The 21,014-nt window shown below is 44.2% G+C and overlaps 1 protein-coding gene across 1 annotated transcript in view; it reads right to left on the bottom strand.

Moving 5' to 3' along the window:
• QSER1 (glutamine and serine rich 1) overlaps positions 1-21,014 on the bottom strand; it is a gene marked incomplete at its 5' end in the record, with an annotated part of 2,529,639 nt that overhangs the window by 2,006,735 nt on the left and 501,890 nt on the right. Inside the window, one exon of the mRNA XM_044059174.1 lies at positions 11,456-11,646. Coding sequence (XP_043915109.1) covers positions 11,456-11,646 — 191 coding nt within the window. The remainder of the gene's footprint in view (positions 1-11,455; positions 11,647-21,014) is intronic.

Below are 21,014 nucleotides of genomic sequence, written 5' to 3'. Positions count from 1 at the left end.
TGAAGCTATGAAAAGACAAAGAAAATACAAATAGAAATACAAATTTATCAAAGAACTGATCCCGTAAGTGAAAAATCAACATCTAATATGAGTAAGGAAGACAGCAATTTACATTTCCTAACTATTCCTAGTGTCTGCTAGCTCAGTATTACAGAGGTTACCAGCTACAGAACTCCTCCTTGACAAGCACTAAAAACACTCATGAATAGGCATAAAGTACAGTTGTGTACACTTACCATAAATGTAGATGTCCAAGCGTATTCACTGTTGCAGTCATCACACTTGGGTTATCCTGCAGGGGTAGCCCTCAGTCGGCCCGAATACCAGAGGCTTAGTATTTCTCCGTTGGTTGCTGTTGCTTCAGTACTGATGTCAGGTCAGAGGTATAAAAACAGGCAGCCAATACCAATAAATCAAGTTTTTCTTGCCTCAAATGTCAGGAGCCCCCAAATAGGGAGATAAGTTATGGTGGAAAAACACCACCAGTAAAAAGTAAATACCAATAGCCCTGTAAGTAGTGTGGAAGAGAGATGGGAAGAGAGAGAGATACAAAGTGGCTGGAGGGTGGGAAACCAGGACTGCAATAGTGAATACACTCAGACATCTACATTTATGGTAAGGGTACCCAACTGTACTATGTTCTTCGTGTTTCACTGTTGTAGTCATCATACTTGGGTTGATGCCCAAAGCTGAAGAATGGGTGGAGGCAGTCAAGGAGAGTTGGGGCTGGCTAGTATGCCCTTGCAGGACTGCTGTTGCAAAGCCAACTCTGGAGTTGGAAAAGATAGGCAGGTGGTAATGCTTGGTGAAGGTATGGACAGAACCCCAAGTAGCAGCTTCCAGAATGTTCCAGGTAGGAACTCCTCTGAGAAAGGCTGTAGAGGTTGAAGTTGCCCTAGTAGGATGTGTTCTGAACCCCTGAGGGGGTGGTTTCTCATGGTGTTTGTAACAGAAATGGATACAGTGTGCTATCCATTTGGAAATGGTTTTTGATATGGAATTGCCCTCTGCCTCTGGTGCAAAGCTGACTAGTAAAGTACAGCTGTGTACACTTACCATAAATGTAGATGTTCGAGTGTCTTCACTGTTGCAGTCATGACTGTAGGGTTCTCCCCTGCCGGCAGGCAGTCCTCGGTCGGCCAGAATCCCAAAGTCTGGGTCCGGCGTCGGCTGTTCAGCCATGCTACCTGACGTCAGAGCGCCAGGAGTACAAAGCTGACAGCCAACGCCATGTTCTCCAGTTTTTCTTGCCCCAGATGTCAGAAGTTCCAAAATGAGTAAGGTCCCATACCCTTTGCAAATACACCTCAGAAGAAGGGTGAAAAAAGGAACCACACAAAAGAAAAAATAAGAGGGGACAGGAGGGAGGGAAACCCAGACTGCAACAGTGAAGACACTCGAACATCTACATTTATGGTAAGTGTACACAACTGTAGTATGTTCATCGTGTTTCACTATTGCAGTTATGACTGTAGGGTAGAGTCCCAAAGCAAAATGAAAGGGAGGTGGTCAAAGTAGAGGGGGCGGCTATAAGGCCCTGCAAGACTGCAGAAGCAAAGCCTGTCCTAGACTTAGAGTAGAGAGGTAGATTGTAGTGCTTGGAAAAAGTATGCACTGAACTCCAAGTTGCAGCTTCCAAAATGTCTTTGGTAGGAACTCCACTGAGGAAGGCAGCTGAAGTGGCAGCAGCTCTGGTAGAGTGAGTCCTTATACTCCCTGGGATTTGCTTTCCATGGTGTGAATAGCAAAATCTGATTCCATGAGCAATCCATTTAGAAATGGTCCGTTTTGAAATGGCTTTACCTTGGGAACTTGAAGCATAAGAAACAAATTGCTCTCATTTCCTGATGTCCTTGGTTCTGTCCAGGTAAAAACGTAGTTGTCTGTGTACGTCCAAGGAATGTAAGATCCTTTCCCCTTTATTTTGAGGAGTGGGGAAAAAAGTTGGCAAGTGAATAGTTTGATTTAAAGCCACTTTGGAAACCACCTTAGGCATGAAAGTAGGATTAGTCCTTAAAGACACCCTGTCTTGATGAAAAATAATATAAGGTTCTACAGCCATAAGAGCTTGCAACTCTGAAACTCTCCTGGCAGAGATCAGAGCTAACAGGATGGCTGTCTTCCAAGATAAAAACTTGATGTCAGATGTGGCAGCAGGCTCAAAAGGAGGTAAGGTGAGCTTTTCCAAAACATAGTTGAGATCCCAAGCAGGAATGGGAGGAGATCTAGGGGGCCTTAAGTTCTTAGCTTCTCTGAGAAACTGTCTCATGAGCTGGTGGGAAAAGATTGGAGGGTCTGTATTATAATGAGCAGAAATAGCAGAGGCATGAATCTTTATGGAAGAGAAAGAAAGACCCTTATGTAAGAGGTCTGTCAGGTAAAGTAAAATCTGAGGAATGTTAGGAATAAGAGGATCAGAATCCTGAGCCTGCATCCAGGAACAAAATCTTTTCCATTTTCCTGCATAAGATTTTCTAGTGCTAGGACGTCTGGCTTCTAAAATGACATCCATAACCTGCTTGGGTAGGAGAGAATGATTCAAAGACCCTGGATTAACCAGGCCGCCAGGCTGAGAGTTTTGACATGGGAGTGTAGAACCTGACCCTGGTGTTGGGACAGAAGGTTTGGAGTCTGTGGTAAAACCCAAGGGGGCTCCAGACAAAGGTTTTTCAGAGTTGGGTACCAGAAATGTCGAGGCCAATTTGGGGCCAGCAAGATTATCATCTTGGGCTTGTCCTGTTTGATCTTTAATAATACTCGTGGAAGAAGAGGAAGAGGCAGAAAGGCATATCCCGAGAGGTTTCTCCAACTGAATCCACTTTCCAAGCTTGTTCGTGGAAAGTCCTGGTGCAAAAAATCTGTAGTTGATGATTGAGGTGGGATGCAAAGAGGTCTATGTGAGGACATCCCCAGACTGCAGTAATCATCTTGAAAATTTCGGTGTCCAGCATCCATTCGTGTGGGTCCGAAAGGTGTCTGCTCAGACTGTCTGCCAGGAAGTTTTGCTTCCCTGGTAGAAACTGTGCTTGAAGGTCCAGATTGCAAGCTAGAGCTGTGTTCCAAAGATCCATGGCTATTCTGCAAAGGGGATAGGAATGAGATCCCCCTTGCTTGTTTATGTACCACATAACTGTGGTGTTGTCTGTCCGTATCAGTAGTTGTCCTGGTTGTAGAAGATTCCTGAAGGCCAATAGAGCTTTCTGAACGGCTAACATTTCCTTTAAATTGATATGCAGGTGCTTCTGACCCTTTGTCCAAAGGCCCTGCAGACAGTTGCCCTGAAAATGGGCTCCCCATACATAATCTGAGGCGTCCGTGGTCAGTATCTGAGTGGCAGGAGGCAGACAGAAGGGTTTTCCTTTGTTTAGAGTACATGCCTTGGACCACCAAAGGAATTCCTTTTGAAGACAAGGCAGGACGGAGATCAGTATGTCTAAACTGTGGCAATGCTGAGACCATACACTTTTTAGGTACCACTGTATTTTCCTCATATGCAGTCTTGCATATGGTACGAGAAGGATGCAGGAGGCCATGTAACCCAAAGCCTGCAGGAATCTCCTTGCAGATAGCTGAGTTAAAGTTGCCAAGGTTTTGAAAGTTGAGGCCAGCTGTAATTGTTTTTCGCATGTCAGAAATGCCATCTGGGTTGTTGTGTTTAGAGAAGCGCCCAGAAAAATTATCTGTTGTGAGGGTGCCAAATTTGACTTTATGTTTACAGTGAATCCCAGGAACTTGAGAAGATTCTGAACAAACTCTAGATGCTGGAGTAAGACATCCTTGCTGTCTGCCTGAATAAGACAGTCATCCAGATAAGGGTAAATTTGAATTCCCTTGTGTCTGCAATAAGCTACTACTGGAGCCAGGCATTTGGTGAAGACCCTGGGCGCAGTAGACAATCCAAAGGGCAGCGCAGAGAATTGATAGTGTCTCGTTCCGGCCTTGAACCAGAGGTATTTTCTGTGTTCCTGCCTGATGGGAATGTGTAAATATGCCTCCTTTAAATCCAAAGTTACCATCCATGCATTTTTGGTCAGCATTGGAAGTAGCTGCTGTAGAGTAAGCATCTTGAATTTTGGTATCTCTAGAAAAGTGTTCAAGACTGACAGATCCAGAACGGGTCTCCATGAATTGGAGAGCTTCCACCTGGTTTAAGGCCTCTGACCATTGATGTTTTGGAAGATCTGGCCATCTGCTTGGCCTTGGTAGGGTATGAAAATGGAATTTGTAACCTCTTGAAACTACATCCAGAACCCACTTGTCTTGGGTTATATGAGTCCAATTTAGGTGAAAAAGAGAAAATTTTCCTCCGAAAGGGGCTTCCAGGCAAGAAGTTCCTGCAGCCCAACAGAGGGAGTCATTGAGTCTGGTTCCGATGAGCTTGCGACCTGTCCTCTCCTCCCCTAGGGGTGGAAGCAGTCCACTGTCTTGGTCTATAAGAGGCTTGCGTTTGAGGCCTTCCTCGGGAGCGTCTGTATCTACCCCTCTGAGGCCTGTCTGAATTGGGAAAGGACCAATTTTTTGTAGGCCAATTCCTACTAAATCTGGGTGGCTGTACTTGTAAGAAATCTTTAACTGTTTGCATGGATTTTGCTTTGTCCTCCATCTTTTTAATCACCTCTTCAGCTTTAGATCCAAACAAAACATTATGCTGAACAGGAGCATCCAATAATTTAGCTTTTACATGATCTGGCAAATTTTGTTCCTTTAACCATGCATGCCTTCTAATTACTGTGCCAGAGGCAGCAGCCCTACAAGTAGCCTCCAAGGCATCAAATCCACAGTGTAAACCATGCTTCCCAACTTGTTCAGTGGCATGCATTAAGTCATGTAGCTCCTTATCATCTGCACAGGCGGAAATGGAAGTTAGCTTTTGTTTTAGAACAGACAGGAGAAATTGCTGGTATTTCAGCATATGAAACTGACAGTTTAAAGCCTTAATAGATAAAGTAGCAGAAGTGTACACTTCTTGCCCCATCTTTCTAAAGATCTGGAATCCTTCTCAGTGGGAATGGGGTTTTTAGCAGAAGCGGCCTTTACGCCCTTAGGACCCTGAGAAATGGTTTCAGGGTCAGCAGTAGGGTTCTTGTATAAATACTGGTGGGAATCAGGAACCCTAGAGTATCTGTCTGGCTTACCAGGAGCTGGAGGAAAAGAATCAGGAGTTAAGTTAGCCTCCGAAAAAGCATCATCCACAATATCCAAAATAGGAGGAATAGCCAGGGGTCTATGTTGGGGAAGAAGAAGAAAATCTCTTAGTCTTTTCTTAGATTCTGAATACTCCTGTCCTTCCCAGTGGAAATGTTCCCTCATTTCATGCAAAGTTTCCCCAAAAGAGAAATCCTCAGGGGGAGAAGCTGAAGGAATGGATTCCTCAGCATTAGAATCCTCATAACGAGGGAAAGAATATTCCTGGTCAGAAGAAGAAACTGAAGAAACAGAAGCCTGATCAGAGGAGTCATAATAAACTTCCTGCCTTGGCCTTTTACCTGGAGGGGGATGGGAACCCCTAATCATAGTAAGTAAGTCCTCCGCAATCTTAAGTAACTGTTTCTGAGACTTGGGAGCCAGATCAGAAGAGGCCTGGGCTGCAGTCTTTGATTTGGAAGGAGTCTTTGCCTTCGTCTTTGGCTTTGCCTTTATTAGAAGCTGATTAGGCCTAAAAACCCCTTCGGAAGCCGGTACCTGCACAGCGGCTCTGGACCCATCCGAAGGTCCTGCAACAGAAATATTCAAAGGCCTAGTTGGCTCCTCGTGGGAGTCCGTTTCGGCTATCGGCTCCGAAATGGCAGACGACAGGGGCTGCAAAAGCGCCTCACTGATGACGGCCGAACCTGAAGCTGGCTCTGCTTGTGCGATATCATCTGATTTGGACCTCGGAGGCCTGTCTTTGTCCTTGCGTCGTTTGTGAACTCTGGTAGCCGGAACCGTATCCGACGACATTTTGTAATTAAAACACCTACCGAAGTAATGAAATGCAAAATCATACCTTCATTTAATAGTACGTTGATTGAATCTAGCACAAAACCGACAACTAGCTACGTCGTGGTCAGGGCCTAAGCAAGGAATACAGTAAGAATGAAAATCCTTATGCGGTATTTGCTTCCCACATGAAATACAATTATTAACTTTTTCTGACATCGGACTGGAGCAAGAAAAAAGTTTCCCCAACGGGGTACTTAGCTTTGAGTAGGAGAAGAAAGTCCTCGGACTGAAGTTTGTTTAGAAAAAATTGTCAGGAGTCAGCCGACCGGCACTTGCGAACTGCTATCACCGCACGGCAAGAAAGACTGGAGAACATGGCGTCGGCTGTCAGCTTTGTACTCCTGGCGCTCTGACGTCAGGAAGCATGGCTGAACAGCCGACGCCGGACCCAGACTTTGGGATTCTGGCCGACCGAGGACTGCCTGCAGGCAGGGGAGAACCCTACAGTCATGACTGCAATAGTGAAACACGATGAACATCTGGTCAGATTTCCTAAAGGGCTTAGTCTTATCAATGTAGAATCTGAGCGGTCTGTGCACATCTAAAGAGTGCAGGATCCTTTTTCCCCCTTATTTTGAGGATTAGGGAGAAAGGTGGGAAAATGAACTGATTGGCTGAGAGCCACACTGGACACCACTTTAGGCATGAAAGTTGGGTTAGTCCTGAGAGAGACCCTGTCAGCATTAAAAATAATGACTGGTTCCACAGCCATAAGTGCTTGTAGCTCTGACACTCTTCTAGCTGAAGTGATAGCCAGAAGCAAGGCTGTTTTCCAAGAGAGGAATTTTAACTCTGCTGATGCTGCAGGCTCAAAGGGAGGTAGCGTGAGCTTTTCTAACACAAAGTTAACTCTCAAGCAGGGGTGGGGGCTCTTCTTGGTGGCCTTAGGTTGTTAGCCCCTCTCAGGAACTGCTTGATGAGAAGGTGCGAGAAGACAGGTGGCTCAGTGCTGTAATGAGCAGAGATGGCAGAGGCATGGATCTTAATGGAAGAAAAGGACAGGCCTCTGTGGAGTAGGTCTGCCAGGTAATCCAGGATGAGAGGTAAGGAGGGCTGTGTGATGTCTCCACTCCTTTAGTGAAAATCCAATACCTTGTCCACTTAACAAGGCATCAGGGGCTGCAAAAGCTCCTCACTGAGTAGTGGCAAACTGGCGACTAGCTTAACGGAATAGGATTTCCTTGTACTGGATCATCTGGCTTCACGTATGACATCCAGAACATGCTTGCTTACACTGGCTACTGGTGGAGAATTCAAGGAATAAGCCAGGCTGCAAGGTTCAGTGTCTGCAACTGCAGATGCAAGAACTGTCCCTCCTGCTGAGTCAGAAGATTTGGGGTATAGGACAGGTGCCATGGGGGCACTGGTGACAGACTGCACAGTAGTGGGCATAGTGTTGGCGTGGCCAATCTGGGGCAATGCGGATTGTTCTTGGTCTTTCCTCCCTTATCTTGAGTAATACTCTTAAGAAGATGCACAGGGGGAAATGCATAGATTGAGAGGTTTGCCCACTGGAAGGATAGGGCATCCATTTTCCAGGCCTTGCTGTGAGGTATCCTGATACAGAATTTGCTGAGCTGGTGGCTGTAGGGAGAGGCAAATAGGTCCACCTTTGTGGTTCCCCATTTCTGGGTCACAAGGCTGAAGATGTTGTAGTTTAATTGCCACTCGTGTGGGTCAAGGAGATTTCTGCTCAAGTTGTCTGTCAGAGAGTTATGGTTGCCTGGCAGGAATTGAACTTGCAGATGAATATGCATGGCTGAGGCAGTGTTCCACAGGGTCATGGCTAGCCTGCAGAGTGGGTAAGAATGAGTCCTCCCCTGCTTGTTGATGTTCCACATCACTGTGGTGTTGTCCGTTTTGATTAGTAGGGGCCCCGGTGAGAGTAGGGATATGAAGGCTGTCGGAACATGCTGAACAGCTAGCATCTCTTTTTGGTTGATGTGCAGATGAACTTGATTTGGGCTCCAGTGGCCCTGAATGCACCTGCCGTTCAGATGTGCACCCCAGGCAAAGTCTGATGCGTCTATGGTTAGGGTCTGGACAGCGTAGGGTTGTGTAAAGGGAAGTCCCTTGTTGTGGTTGCATGCTGCTGCCCACCGAAGGAACTCTTTCCTTAGACAAGTTATTATAGGAATGATCATTCCCAGGTCCTGAGTATGTTGGCACCAAAGACTTTTTAAGTACCGCTGAAGTTTCCTCATATGCAGTCTGCCATATGGAATTAGTAGAATGCAGGAGGCCATGTAACCTAGAGCCTGCAGGATTTTCCTTGCGGACAGCTGGGTTCTGTTGGCCATTTGAGCCAAGTAGCCTGTCAGATAGGTTTGTTTTTCTGGAGTAAGGAATGCCATCAGGGTTGCTGTGTCCAAGCTTGCTTCCAGGAATATAATTCTTTGACTGGGGACTAGTTTGGATTTCTTTTCATTGACAGTATACCCCAGGGAGGTTAGAATGTCCTTTAAAAATGTCAGTTCCTGCAACAGCTTTTCCTGACTGTCCGCCTGAATCAGGCAATCGTCTAAGTAGGGATTAATTTGTATATTTCTCTGTCTGCAATAGGCAATGGCTGGGGCCAGGCATTCTGTGAAAACTCTGGGAGCAGTAGATAAGCCAAAGGGAAGTACAGAGAACTGATAAAGCATAGAACTTGCCAAGAAACGTAGATATTTCCTGCAGGAATCCTTGATTGGGATGTGCAGATAGGCCTCCTTTAGGTCTAGGGTGGCTAACCAGGCATCTTTGGACAGCATAGGGAGAAGCTGCTGAAGGGTGAGCATTTTGAAGTTTGGTATTACCAGGAAGGTGTTTAAAGTGGTAGATCTAAGACTGGGCGCCAGGTGCCCTCTTTTCTGGGTACCAGGAAGAGTCTGGAATAAAAACATTGGCCTATCTGTTCTGCAGAAACAGGCTGAATTGCCCTTATAGAGAGCAGAGACTGAACTTGGCTTTGTACCTCTGCCCACTGGTTTGGAGGAAGGTCTGGGAACCCTTTTTGGGGTTGGCAGCATGTGGAAATAAAATCTGTACCCCAGGTATACTATGTTGAGGACCCATCGATTGTTGGTGATGTTGGTCCAGTTTTTTGCATGGTGGGCAAGTTTTCCTCCTAGGGTCACAAGCAATTGGGCAGGGGGTGAAAAGTGGAGTTAAGTCATTGTGAATTCTTTCCATAAGGGGGTGGCTCAGCACTCCTTGCTTTATAAGTGGAGGTACTCCAGTGCTTAGATCTCTGCATACCCTGAGACTGTAATATGGGGGGGGGTCTGTTTCCCTTGGGTCTAGTTTGAAATGGCCTTGAGGGGGCTGGAAAGGACCAATGTTTTGAGGGGCAATGCCTACTGAATCTTGGAGGCTGCACTTGCAAAAAATCTTTGTCTGCACAGACTTAGCTTTTTCTTCCACCTTTTTTAAAACCTCTTCTGCTCTGGTGCCAAACAGATCGTCCTTGTTCAGAGGAGCGTCCAGTAATTTTGATTTTACATGGTCTGGCAAGGTCTGCTCCTTAAAGCCAGACATGCCTTCTAAGTACAGAACCTGTTACTGCTGCCCTGCAAGATGCTTCTAGGGCGTCAAACCCACATTGTAGGGTATATGCTTGCTGACTTGGCTTGCAGAATGCATAAGCTCCTGTAATTCTTTATTTTCTGCACAGTCAGGAAAGGTAGATAATGTCTGCTTAAGTTCCATAGTATGCTCTGCTGGTATTTCAGCATGTGCAACTGACAATTCAATGCTCTAATGGCGAGCGTTGCAGAGATGTATACTTTCTTACCCCATCTGTCTAAGGCTCGGGAATCCCTGTCCAAAGGGGTGGGATTCTTAGATGTAGTTGCTTTTATTCCTTTAGGTCCTTGGCAGACTACCTCTGGGTCAGCAGTAGGATTTTTGAATAGAAATTTGTGAGAGTCAGGGACTCTATAGTACCTGTCCGGTTTCCTTGGAGCAACGGGTAAAGTATCAGGAGTTAGACTGGATTCCATAAAGACATCATCCACAACATCCAGAACAGGAGGGACAGCTAAGGGTCTCTGCTGTGGTAAATCTAAAAATTCCAAGAGTCTCTTTTTGGACTGAGGATAATCCTGGCATTCCATATGGGAAACGCTCTCTCAAAGTATGCAGGGTTTCACCAAAAGAAAAGTCCTCCAGAGGGGAGGCAGAAGGAATGGTTTCCTCTGCATCTGAATCCTCAACAGGCAGATAAGGGCATGTCTTCATATTCAGAGACCTCAGAGTCGTCGTACTCTTGGTCAGATAAAGCTGGTGGGGACAAGTCTCTTTCTTTTAGCAGGGGAAGGCTGGCTTCCCCTAATCAGCATGATCAGGTCTTCTGCCATTTTAAGCATCTGAGATTGTGGCAAGGAAGCAGGCATTTGAGTTTGAGTCATCAGTTTTTTAGGCGTAGCTCGAACTCTTGGCCTTAGAAACTTGGTAGTTTTAGAAAGAACTGAAGACGCGAAAGAAGTCATCGGTTTGTGTCTAGTATCGATAGTGCAAAGAACTTGCTTAGAAGCTGGTGCCTGCACAGCGGCTTTGGACCCATCCAAGGTAGAGACATCTGCAGGTTCCACAGTCAAAGAAGAGTCTTGCTGCATACTAGACACCAAACGGGTCTCGGTAGATGTCTGCAAATCCAATGAAGTGGGCATCAGGGGCTGCAAAAGCTCCTCACTGAGTAGTGGCAAACTGGCGACTAGCTTAACGGAAGCGTCGTCGGCAGTGTTGGACCTGTGCAGTCTGTCTTTGTCTTTACCCATACATTTTTTCTGAAGATCGGTAGTCGGATGGCTTACCAAAACCATTTCGGAATACGGAGATCAAGAATGTAAGTATTTAGCTACAATAAGGGCCCGACGAAGAATAGTTTGGGTGTTGAACAAAGCCCAAAACTGACAGCAAGGTACTTTGTGGTCTGGGCCTAAACAGGTGAAAAGTAAGAATGGAAATCTCGGTGTGATACTTGCTTTCCACAGGCGAGACAATTAACTTTTTGTGACATCGGTTAGAGCAAGAAAAAATGATCCATAACGGGGTACTTAGCTTTGGAAGACTTCAGGATGTTTCAAATTCGGAAACGAAAACTCAGGTAGTGGCCGACTGGCACTCGTGCAAACTGGTTCTGCTTCGGGCTCCTAACAAAGAAAGATTGATGTAATGGTGTCAGCTGCCTGTTTTTATATCTCTGACGACCTGACAACCTGATGTCAGTATGAAGTGACAGCAACCGAAGCAGAAATACTAAACCTCTGGCATTCAGGCCGACTGAGGGCTATCCCTGGCAGGATAACCCAAGTGTGATGACTGCAACAGTGAAACACAACGAACATCATTATAAATAAAGCAAAAGTTGCAACAATTGTCTAAATAATAATAAAAAAATGCTTTCTGTTTCACTTTCAACTAATGCTACAATCATTCTTAGACAAAATGCATGAAAAACGTGCAACTGGAAAAAAGGAAGTATATTTACCTGCATCAACAGATGATACTACAGAAGTTTGAGATGAAATTTCCTTCCATTTTTTCCTTTTTTTTGGTGGAGGTTCTGCGCCATCTCTTGACTGCTTAGCTTTGGTTTTTGAAGTACTTTTAGGTGGTGTACTTTTTGGTGCTGGAGGATCAGGAGTTGTACTCTGGTTAGAGAGCTTATTCTGTGGTGTTCTAAAAAAGCATTAAAAGAGAGGAAAAAATTTGGTCTTAAATTTTCAAAAGGAAGTGGTGCTAGTTTAGCCTGCAAGACAAATCATATTACACATTTTTGCCAATAATGTGCTTTGGTAAATCAAGTAAACAGTGCGAAAGAGTGCTGTTATACTATACTTTTTTCTGTGATTCTCTAATTTCTAATAAGCAAACATGTCCAAAAGTTAAAGTACAGTTGTGCAAAGCGCTCATAAATAACTTCATTCGTAACATAACAGTGCTTCTACATAAAGGATACCTCCTCTAATAATCAGAGCTTAGCAGTGTCTTTTTTTCCCCCAATTTCCCTCTTTAGTGACAGAATTGCGCACATGACATACAATCATACCTGTCAGCACACTTGTCCCCTGTGCTTGCAAACACGTTCAACAAACCAAGAAACAAACATGCACTGCTACTGCTCCTACATGGTACAGTAATACATACTTGCTTGACCCACATGAAGTCTAAGGCTAAACCAGTTTATGAAACTGCCTACCAGCAAATAGAAAATGGTATAAATATGACTCATTAATTTTATGAAATGGAAAGGAAATGAGTTATGTCACACTCAAATTTAGACCTAGCAGTCTGATAAGTACTTAAGGTAAAATCATGGTATAGTTTGAGCATATGCAAAGTGAGAGAGTTTTGAGTTGGTTAATGAGATGTCATGTGACTGTAACATTATGGTTTTCTTTGAAGAATTAATTGCAGCTCCTAAAGAACACTGCACATTTTGATCTGGTTAAAGCATTCAGCACTATTCTACAAAATGGAATAATGGTCAAATTAAAGCATTACATATCAATCCACTCATAACTAGCAAATCACGGGTTAAGAAATAGGAAACGCTTATTACGGTGGGGGGTATCTGTACATCCTAACAAAAATTACCAGTAATACCTTACAAAACTGTGTACAAGGGACAGTTCTTTTTGCACTACTCTTTTCAGATAAAGTAGTAAATGATCTTGACAACCAAACATGATGATGACTGCAAACTGCATAACAAATTTAATTCAAGAAGATGCAAATTACTTAAACATAGCCAACAGAAAAAAACACACCTGGTGAAATAGTAATAACCTCACTTCTACTGTCAATAAATGCAGCATCATGAAGCTTGGCATAAAAGGCTATAAATGATTACAGAAATAAACCAGATCATAGGTTCACAGATCATGAAAAATGACTCTCTCACTAAAGATTTAGAAACAACTGCAAATAAATTAAACTAAATGAAGTTATGTACTTACCAAACATTCCGTCTTGTGCTGTCCATTTTCATTCTTCCTCAACCACTGGGTTCGGATTTGATCCTGGGATCAGATTTGGCTAATACTACAGTTCGTGGCCAACTAGAACTCTCAAACTCCTCTCTACTCACAATGCACCAACCCCTAACACTTCGGACCTTGTTTGCTAACTGATATAAATAGTAACTGTATGAACAGTGTTCCTAACAAAGGGAACCAATATCTGGAGCTCCACAGAAGAAATAGCGGTGTTTTAATGAAATGTCATTCTTCCAAAAGTCCAAGATGTCAAAGGTTGGGTGGGAAGTTGAGGAAGAATGAAAATGGACAACACAGATGGAACATTGTAGTAAGTACATAACTTATTTATCTGATGTTGTCAATTTTCATTCATTCTTCAACCACTGGAACAGAGTTCCCAGCAACCTTACATTCTGGGTGGACTCTAAGGAAGGATATTCCTGAGCAAAGCTGAACCAAAGGCTGCTCTTCCTCTCGAGACCAGATCTAATTTGCAGTGAGTAACAAAAGTTTGAGGATTAACTCAAGTAGTAGCAGCTGTGCAAATGTCATCCATGGAGTGGTTGGATAAAAATATTGCCCAGTTTGCCATAGATCTTATAGAGTGAGCTTTTAAAGGTTTTGGTAATGGAATGCCTGACTTACTATATACAAAGGAGGCTATGCAGTCCGTAAACCATCTTGCCAATGTCACTTTTGTGACAGACTTGCCCAGTTTATCTGCAGAAGATATAAATAACTGATCAGATTTTCTAATGTCTTTTGTTCTGTGCAAGTAAAAACACAGCTGCCTATGAACATCTAGTTCAGGCAAAATGTATTTGCGTTTGCTTTCAAATTTTGGGAAGAAAACAGGCAAGTTAATAGACCTGACATTGAATTCTGACACCACCTTAGGAATGGAGGGTTAGTTCTTAATGTCACTCTATCCTTATGGAAAAATCAAGTGTTTTTTTTTTTCAAGGTTTACAGGATAACACTTGGGAGTTCTGAAATTCTCCTGACACTGGTAATGGCAACTAGAAATAAGGTCTTCCAAGTCAAAACTGTATTATCACATTTTGCAGTTGGTTCAAATTGGAAATGGACCAAGGCCTGCAGAACAAGATTCAAATCCCATGGAGGAGTAGGATCTTTACAAGGTGGTCTAAGTAAAGTAGTACCTCCTAGAAAGGCCTTGCATATCATTGCAAAAGCTACAGAAAGTACAGTTGTGTACACTTACCATAAATGTAGATGTTCAAGAGTATTCACTGCTGCAGTCATCACATTTGGAGGTTATCTGCTTGCAGTAGCCCTCAGTCGTCCTGGTTATCAAAGTCTTGAGTCCTGCATTGGTTGCTGTTTCATTTTCCTTGATGTCAGGTAGTCAGGGGTATAAAGCATGCAGCCGATGCCATTGCATCAGTTTTTCTTGCCCCAGATGTCAGGTGCCCCCCTAATAGGAAGCAATTAAATATTATATATATATATATATATATATATATACACACACACACCACATACACACACACACATACAAGGTTACACCTCCAACAAAAAAGCAAATACACCAAAAAGCTTTTAAGCAAAGTAAAGGCGAGTAAAGGTATAGCCAAAAGAAGTCAGGGGGCTGGAGGGAGAGTAACCAGGACTGCAACAGTGAATACACTCCAACATCCACATTTATGGTAAGTGTACACAACTGTACTATGTTCTTAGTGTTTCACTGTTGCAGTCATCACATTTGGGTAGATTCCCAAAGCTAAGGATGGGAGGGAGACATGTAGATATAGCATTAGGACCAGCTATGAGGCCCTGCAAAACTGCAGTGGCAAAGTCAGCTCTGGATTTAGAGAAAATTAGTAAATGGTAATGCTTGGTGAAAGTATGTACAGAACTCCCGGTAGCAGCTTCTAGGATGTCCCTGGTAGGTACACCTCTGAGAAAGGATGTAGAGGTAGATGCAGCCCTGTTTGAATGGGGTCTAATCCCCCTGTGAGACAGGTTTTCCATGGTGCATATAGCAGAAATGAATGCAATGGCCTATCCATTTAGAAATGGTTTGCTTTGAAATAGCCTTCCCCTCTGCCCCTGCAGCAAATGCCACCAGCAGTTGTTCAGATTTCCTTTGAGGTTTAGTCCTGTCCAAATAAAATCTAAGTTGTCTGTGCACATCTAAGGAGTGCAGTATCCTTTCCCCTTTGTTCTGTGGATTACAAGAGAAGGTAGGCAAATGGACTGATTAAGAGCCACACTGGATACCACCTTGGGCATGAAGGAGGGATTGGTCCTGAGGGACACCCTGTCCGCATGAAGTATGATGAAAGGCTCCACTGCCATAAGGGCCTGTAGTTCAGATAGCCTTCTTGCTGAAGTAATTGCTAAAAGGAAAGTGGTTTTCCAAGAAAGAAATTTTAACTCTGTACTTGCAGCTGGCTCAAAAGGAGGAAGAGTGAGTTTTTCCAACACAAAGTTAAGGTCCCAGGCTGGAGTTGGGGCTCTCCTGGGTGGTCTTAAGTTTTTGGCCCCTCTGAGGAACTGCTTGAGCAGTGGATGAGAGAAGAGGGGTGGTTCTGTGTTGTAATCAGCTGAAATGGCTGAGGCGTGAATTTTGATGGAGAAAATGAAAGGCCCTTGTGAAGCAGCTCAGTTAAGTATTGAAGAATCTGAGATAAATTGGGCACTGCTGTGACCATCCCTTGAGTTTGGTTCCAGGCACAGAATCTTTTCCATTTTTCAGCATAAGATTTTCTAGTACTAGGCCTCCTTGCCTCCAAAATGACATCCGACACTTATTTGCTGATGGATGGTAATGGAGAGATTAGGAAATTAGCCAGGCTGCCAGGGTCAGGGTTTGAAGCTGAGGGTGCAGAAACTGGCTCTCCTGCTGTGACAGCAGGGTAGAGGTCTGAGGCAGGTGCCATAGAGCCAGCAGTGACAAACTGCGCAAGAGGGGGTACCAGTGTTGGCGTGGCCAGTCTGGTGCAATCAGTATCGTCCTTGGTTTGTCCTGTTTGATCTTTAGTAGCACTTTGGAGAGGAGGAAAGGCATAAACTGATAAGATTTTTCCAGCTGAAGGACAGAGCATCCACTTTACAAGCTTGTTTGTGGGGAGTCCTTGTGCAGAATTTGCCCAATTGGTAGTTCTGGGGGGAAGCAAACGGGTCTCTATCTGGGCTCCCCCCATTTATCAACATGTTGAAAATCTTTGGTTCCAGTTTCACTCATGTGGGTTCATGAGATTTCTGCTGAGTTTGTCTGCCAGTGTACTTAGTTTTCCTGGCAGGAATTGAGCCTGTAGATGCACTTGGTAGCGCAAGGCTGTGTTCCACAGAGCCATGGCTAGTCTGCAGAGGGGGGTAAGAATGGGTACTGTCCTTACCATTAGTTGTCCTGGAAGAATGTGGTCCTTGAAGGCTGTCAGAGCCTTCTGTACAGCTAACATTTCTTTTTGCTTGATATGCAGGTGCATTTGACTTGGGTTCCATTTGCCCTGAATGCACTTCCCTGCCAGGTGAGCCCCCCATCCATAGTCTGATGTGTCTGTTAGAGTTTGGGCAGCATGCGGTAGAGTGAATGGTAATCCCTTGTTTTGGTGGAAGGCCTCTGGCCCACCAAAGGAACTCTAACTGTATGCAAAGTATGATAGGGATCATTGCTTCTAGATCCAGAGAATGTTGACACCATAGGCTTTTTAGATACCATTGTAGTTTCCTCATATGCAGTCTTGCATAGGGAATTAGTAGAATGCAGGAGGCCATGAAACCCAAAGCTTGCAGTATTTGCCTTGCAGATAGTAGGGTTTTTGTGATCATTAGTTTGAAGTAATTTGTCAAATGAATTTCTCTGGCGTGAGGAAAGCCATCTGGGAAGTTGTGTTCAAGCTTGCTCCCAGGAATATAATTTGTTGACAGGGTACCAGATGTGATTTATTTTTGTTTATGGTGTACCCCAGACAAGTTAGCACCTTTTGTACAAATGCCAGATGATTCTAAAGTATGTTCTGGCTTTCTGCCTGAATTAGACAATTGTCCAGGTATGGGTATATTTGAATATTTCTTTGCTTGCATAATGCAATGCCTGGAGCTAGGCACTTTGTGAATACCCAGGGTGCAGTAGATAAGCCAAAGGGCAGTGCAGAGAACTGATATTGCACGAAGCCTGCTTTGAAGCGTAGGTATCTTCGGCAAGATTCCCTGACTGGGATGTGCAGGTAGGCTTCTTTTAAATCAGTGTTGCCAGCCAGATATCTTTGTCTAGCATAGGAAGTAACTGAAGAGTTAGCATCTTGAATTTTGGAATCACCAAAAAGGTGTTTAACATAGAAATGTCCAGGATAGGACGCCAAGAGTCGCCTTTTCTAGGTACCAAGAAAAGTCTCGAGTAGAAACCTTGTCCCCTTTTCCGGTACAGTTTGAATAGCCTTTATGCTTAAGAGAGAGCGAGAACTTGCTTTTGAGCCTCTGCCCACTGATTTGGGGGTAGATCTGGGGAACCGTTTGGGGTTGGTAGTGTGTGGAAGTGAAATCTGTATCCTTGGGAAACTATATTTAAAACCCATTTGTCCTGGGTAACAAGTTACCAGTTTTTTTGCCTGCAGAGCAATCTTTCCCTCTAAAGGAGCAGTCAGTTGAGAAGTGCTTGGAAGTTTTAAGGTTAAGTCATTGAGACAGTTTACCATAGGATGGAGTCTTACTACTCCCTGATTTGGAAGTGGGAGCGCCCCACTATTTAGTCCTGTGCGTACCCTGGAACTGAAGCCTGGGTGTTCTGCTGGTTCTGGGTTTGGACTGAGAAGGTATGGAAGAGGCAGGAAAAGACCAATTCTTAGAGGGCCAATGTCTACTAAATCTTGGAGGTTGTACTTGTAGGAAATCTTTAACAGTTTGCATATATTTAGCTTTTTCTTCCATCTTTTTAAGAACAACTTCTGCTTTGTTGCCAAACAGGCCGTCCTGATTTAAGGGAGCATCCAGCAATTTAGCTTTAACATGATCTGGCAAAGATTGCTCCTTAAGCCAAGCATGCCTTCTAAGTACAGACCCAGTGACAGCAGCCCTGCAAGACGGTTCTAGTGAATCAAAACCACATTGCAAAGTATGCTTTCCAACCTGTTCAGTAGAATGCATTAAATCCTGTAAATCCTTATTTTCAGCACAGTCAGGAATCAACATCATTTTCTGTTTAAGCAATCCAATGATATGTTGCTGATACTTTAACATATAAAATTGGCAGTTTAAGGCCCTAATGGCCAAAGTTGCATATGTGCATACATTCTTACCTCATCTATCCAGCGCCCTGGAGTCTCTATCAGAGGGGGTAGGATTTTTGGCAGTAGTAGCCTTGATGCCCTTGGATCCCTGTGAAATGGTCTCAGGATCAGCACTAGGATTTTTAAAGAGGAACTTGTGAGAGTCAGGAACCCTGTAATATCTATCAGGTTTTCTGGGAGCAGGAGGTAGAGAGTCAGGGGCCAAGCTAGATTCAGAAAAGGCATCAACAATGTCTACTACAGGAGGATGAGAAATCCCCAAGTCTCTTTTTAGAATCAGAGTAACCCTGGCTTTCCCAGCTAAAGTGCTCCCTAAGAGTATGCAGGGTTTCACTAAAGCAGAAATCCTCTGGGGGGAAGCAGAGGGAATAGAGTCCTCTGCATCAGAATCCTCATAGGTAGATAAGGGTAAATCCTGGTCCTCAGAGGAAACAGACATTTCAGAATCCTGGTCAGAAGTATTATAAGCAAATTCAGTCCTAGGTCTCAGAGGGGGAAGGCTGGCTTCCCCTGATTAAAGTAATAAGGTCTTCAGCCATTCTTATCTGTTTTTTAGGCATAGAGGCCTGACCATGTGGTCTGGGCGTCTGTTTTCTTGGCATAGTTCAAGTTTTAGGCCTTGAAGAAGAAGATGTCGTCTGTTTAATATGCAAGTCAGTAGGCCTGAATACACCCTCAGAAGCCGGTGTCTGCAGAGCGGCTCTGGACCCATCCAAGGTAGAGACATGCGCAGGTTCCACAGTTGAAGCATATGGCGGCATACCGGACTCCGAATGGGTCTCAGTAGAGGCCTGCGAATCTGAAGTAGCGGGTATCAGGGGCTGCAAAAGCGCCTCACTGAGTACTGGCGAACTGGGGACTGGCTTAGGAAAAGCATTGTGGGCAGCGTTGGACCTAGGCAGCCTGTCTCTGTCTTTATCTTTGCTTTTTTTCAGAATGTCGGTAGTCGGATGGCTTACCGAAAACACATCTGGATAATTGAACCGAGTACCAAAATATTTAGAAGCGTAAATATACAGACAATGAAGTGTTTGCTGTTTAAATAAGGCACAAAACCAACAGCGAGGTACGTCGTGGTCAGGGCCTAGGCAAGGAATACAGTACAAATGAAAATCTTTGTGAGGTATTTGCGTTCCACAAGAAATACAATTATTGACTTCTACTGACATCGGTTTAGAGCAAGAAAAGGTCTCCCCAACAGGGTACTTACCTTTAGTTGAAAATTAGAAGTTATGTACCTACCATAACATTCCATGTTAGTTGTCTTCTCTCGCCTTCTTTCTTGCTGGATGGTTCGGAGCCGATACTCGGCTCCGACTCGGCACTTGCTTTAGCTCGAGAACTCCTTTTACCAGCTCGAGGCAACCCTATATCCCATGATGCAAGGCGGAACTACCTCAGATCTCGTTTGGCAGCTAACTTACCCTGCTAAAGACTATCCTAACATAATTAGGAACAATGGTTCCTAAAAGAAGTCCTCATAACAATGCTCCAGAGGAAACAATCTAATAGGAACTCTCCAAGATCTGTCCAGGCCAGGGGGAAGGAGGGAGGGACGCAAGAAAGAAGGCGAGAGAAGACAACTAACATGGAACGTTATGGTAGGTACATAACTTCTAAATGTTAAGTTGTCAATCTCGCCTTCATTCTTGCTGGATGGGACCGCGTCCCTAGCACCTGTATCCCGGGTGGCTCAATGGAACAGACTCTTGAGAACTGTGGAACCAAAACTGGCCCTATCTCTGGAAGCCAAATCTAACTTATAATGAGACACAAAGGTATGAGGTGTGGCCCAAGTAGCTGCTGCACAAATAGTATCAATGGGCAGTCTATCCTGAAAGGCTACAGAAGTGGATAGACTCCTGGTAGAGTGTGCTTTTGGCTTGGAAGATAGTTGTTTGCCTCTGAGAGAGTACACATAGGAAATGGTGGAAGTCAACCACCTGGATAAGGTCACTTTAGAAACTGGAAGACCTAACCTGTTTTCTGCATAGGAGACAAACAATTGGTCCGATTTTCTAATTTGTTTAGTTCTATGCAAGTAGTACCTGAGCTGACGATGGACATCCAAAAAATGCAGTTTCTGTTCAGCTCTGTCAGAATAGTTAGGGAAAAAGACTGGTAGATCTATAGATTGGTTAATATTGGATTGAGATACAACCTTGGGGAGAAAGGAAGGGTTAGTTCTTAACGAAACCCTATCCTTATGAAAAACCAAATAAGGTGAATGAATACAGAGGGCCTGAATCTCGGAAACCCTTCTTGCAGAAGTGACAGCCAGTAAAAATATAGTTTTCCACGTCAATAACTTCAAAGAACACGTAGCAGACGGTTCGAAAGGAGGTAGAATCAAGGATGCCAACATTAAGTTTAGATCCCATTGCGGAGGAGGATGCTTTAAAGGTGGTTTTAGGAGAAAAACTCCTCTCAAAAAGGCCTTGCATAATCTAGGAGACATGATGTTATTGTCATGCAAGCCAACATGATATTTGGAAATAGCAGCCAGTTGTACTTTGACTGTAGATGACGAGGATCCTGAATGAAAAACCTCCGCCAGGAAATCCAAAACAGAATGTACGGGAGCAGTAAAGGGATCAATATTTCTGGCGTTTGCCCAAATTGAAAAACGTCGCCACTTGCTAGCATAAATAGTTCTCGTGGACGACTTCAAAGAAGACACTAAAATGTCTCTGACCGAGTCAGAAATCATTGGTAGCCTGGCTAGGGAAGGAAGTGGAGCAACCAAGCAGTGAGGTTGAGAGAATGAATGGCCCGGTGCTGATGACCCGATTGGTGGATCAAAAGATCCAGA

The sequence above is a fragment of the Protopterus annectens genome, chromosome 17.part0 (assembly GCF_019279795.1).
Source record: "Protopterus annectens isolate FY-2018-M chromosome 17.part0, PAN1.0, whole genome shotgun sequence".
NCBI classification, from domain to species: Eukaryota; Metazoa; Chordata; order Ceratodontiformes; family Protopteridae; genus Protopterus; species Protopterus annectens.
The sequence above is the reverse complement of the archived record's forward strand: the minus strand, read 5'-3'. Positions and strand labels throughout refer to the sequence as shown.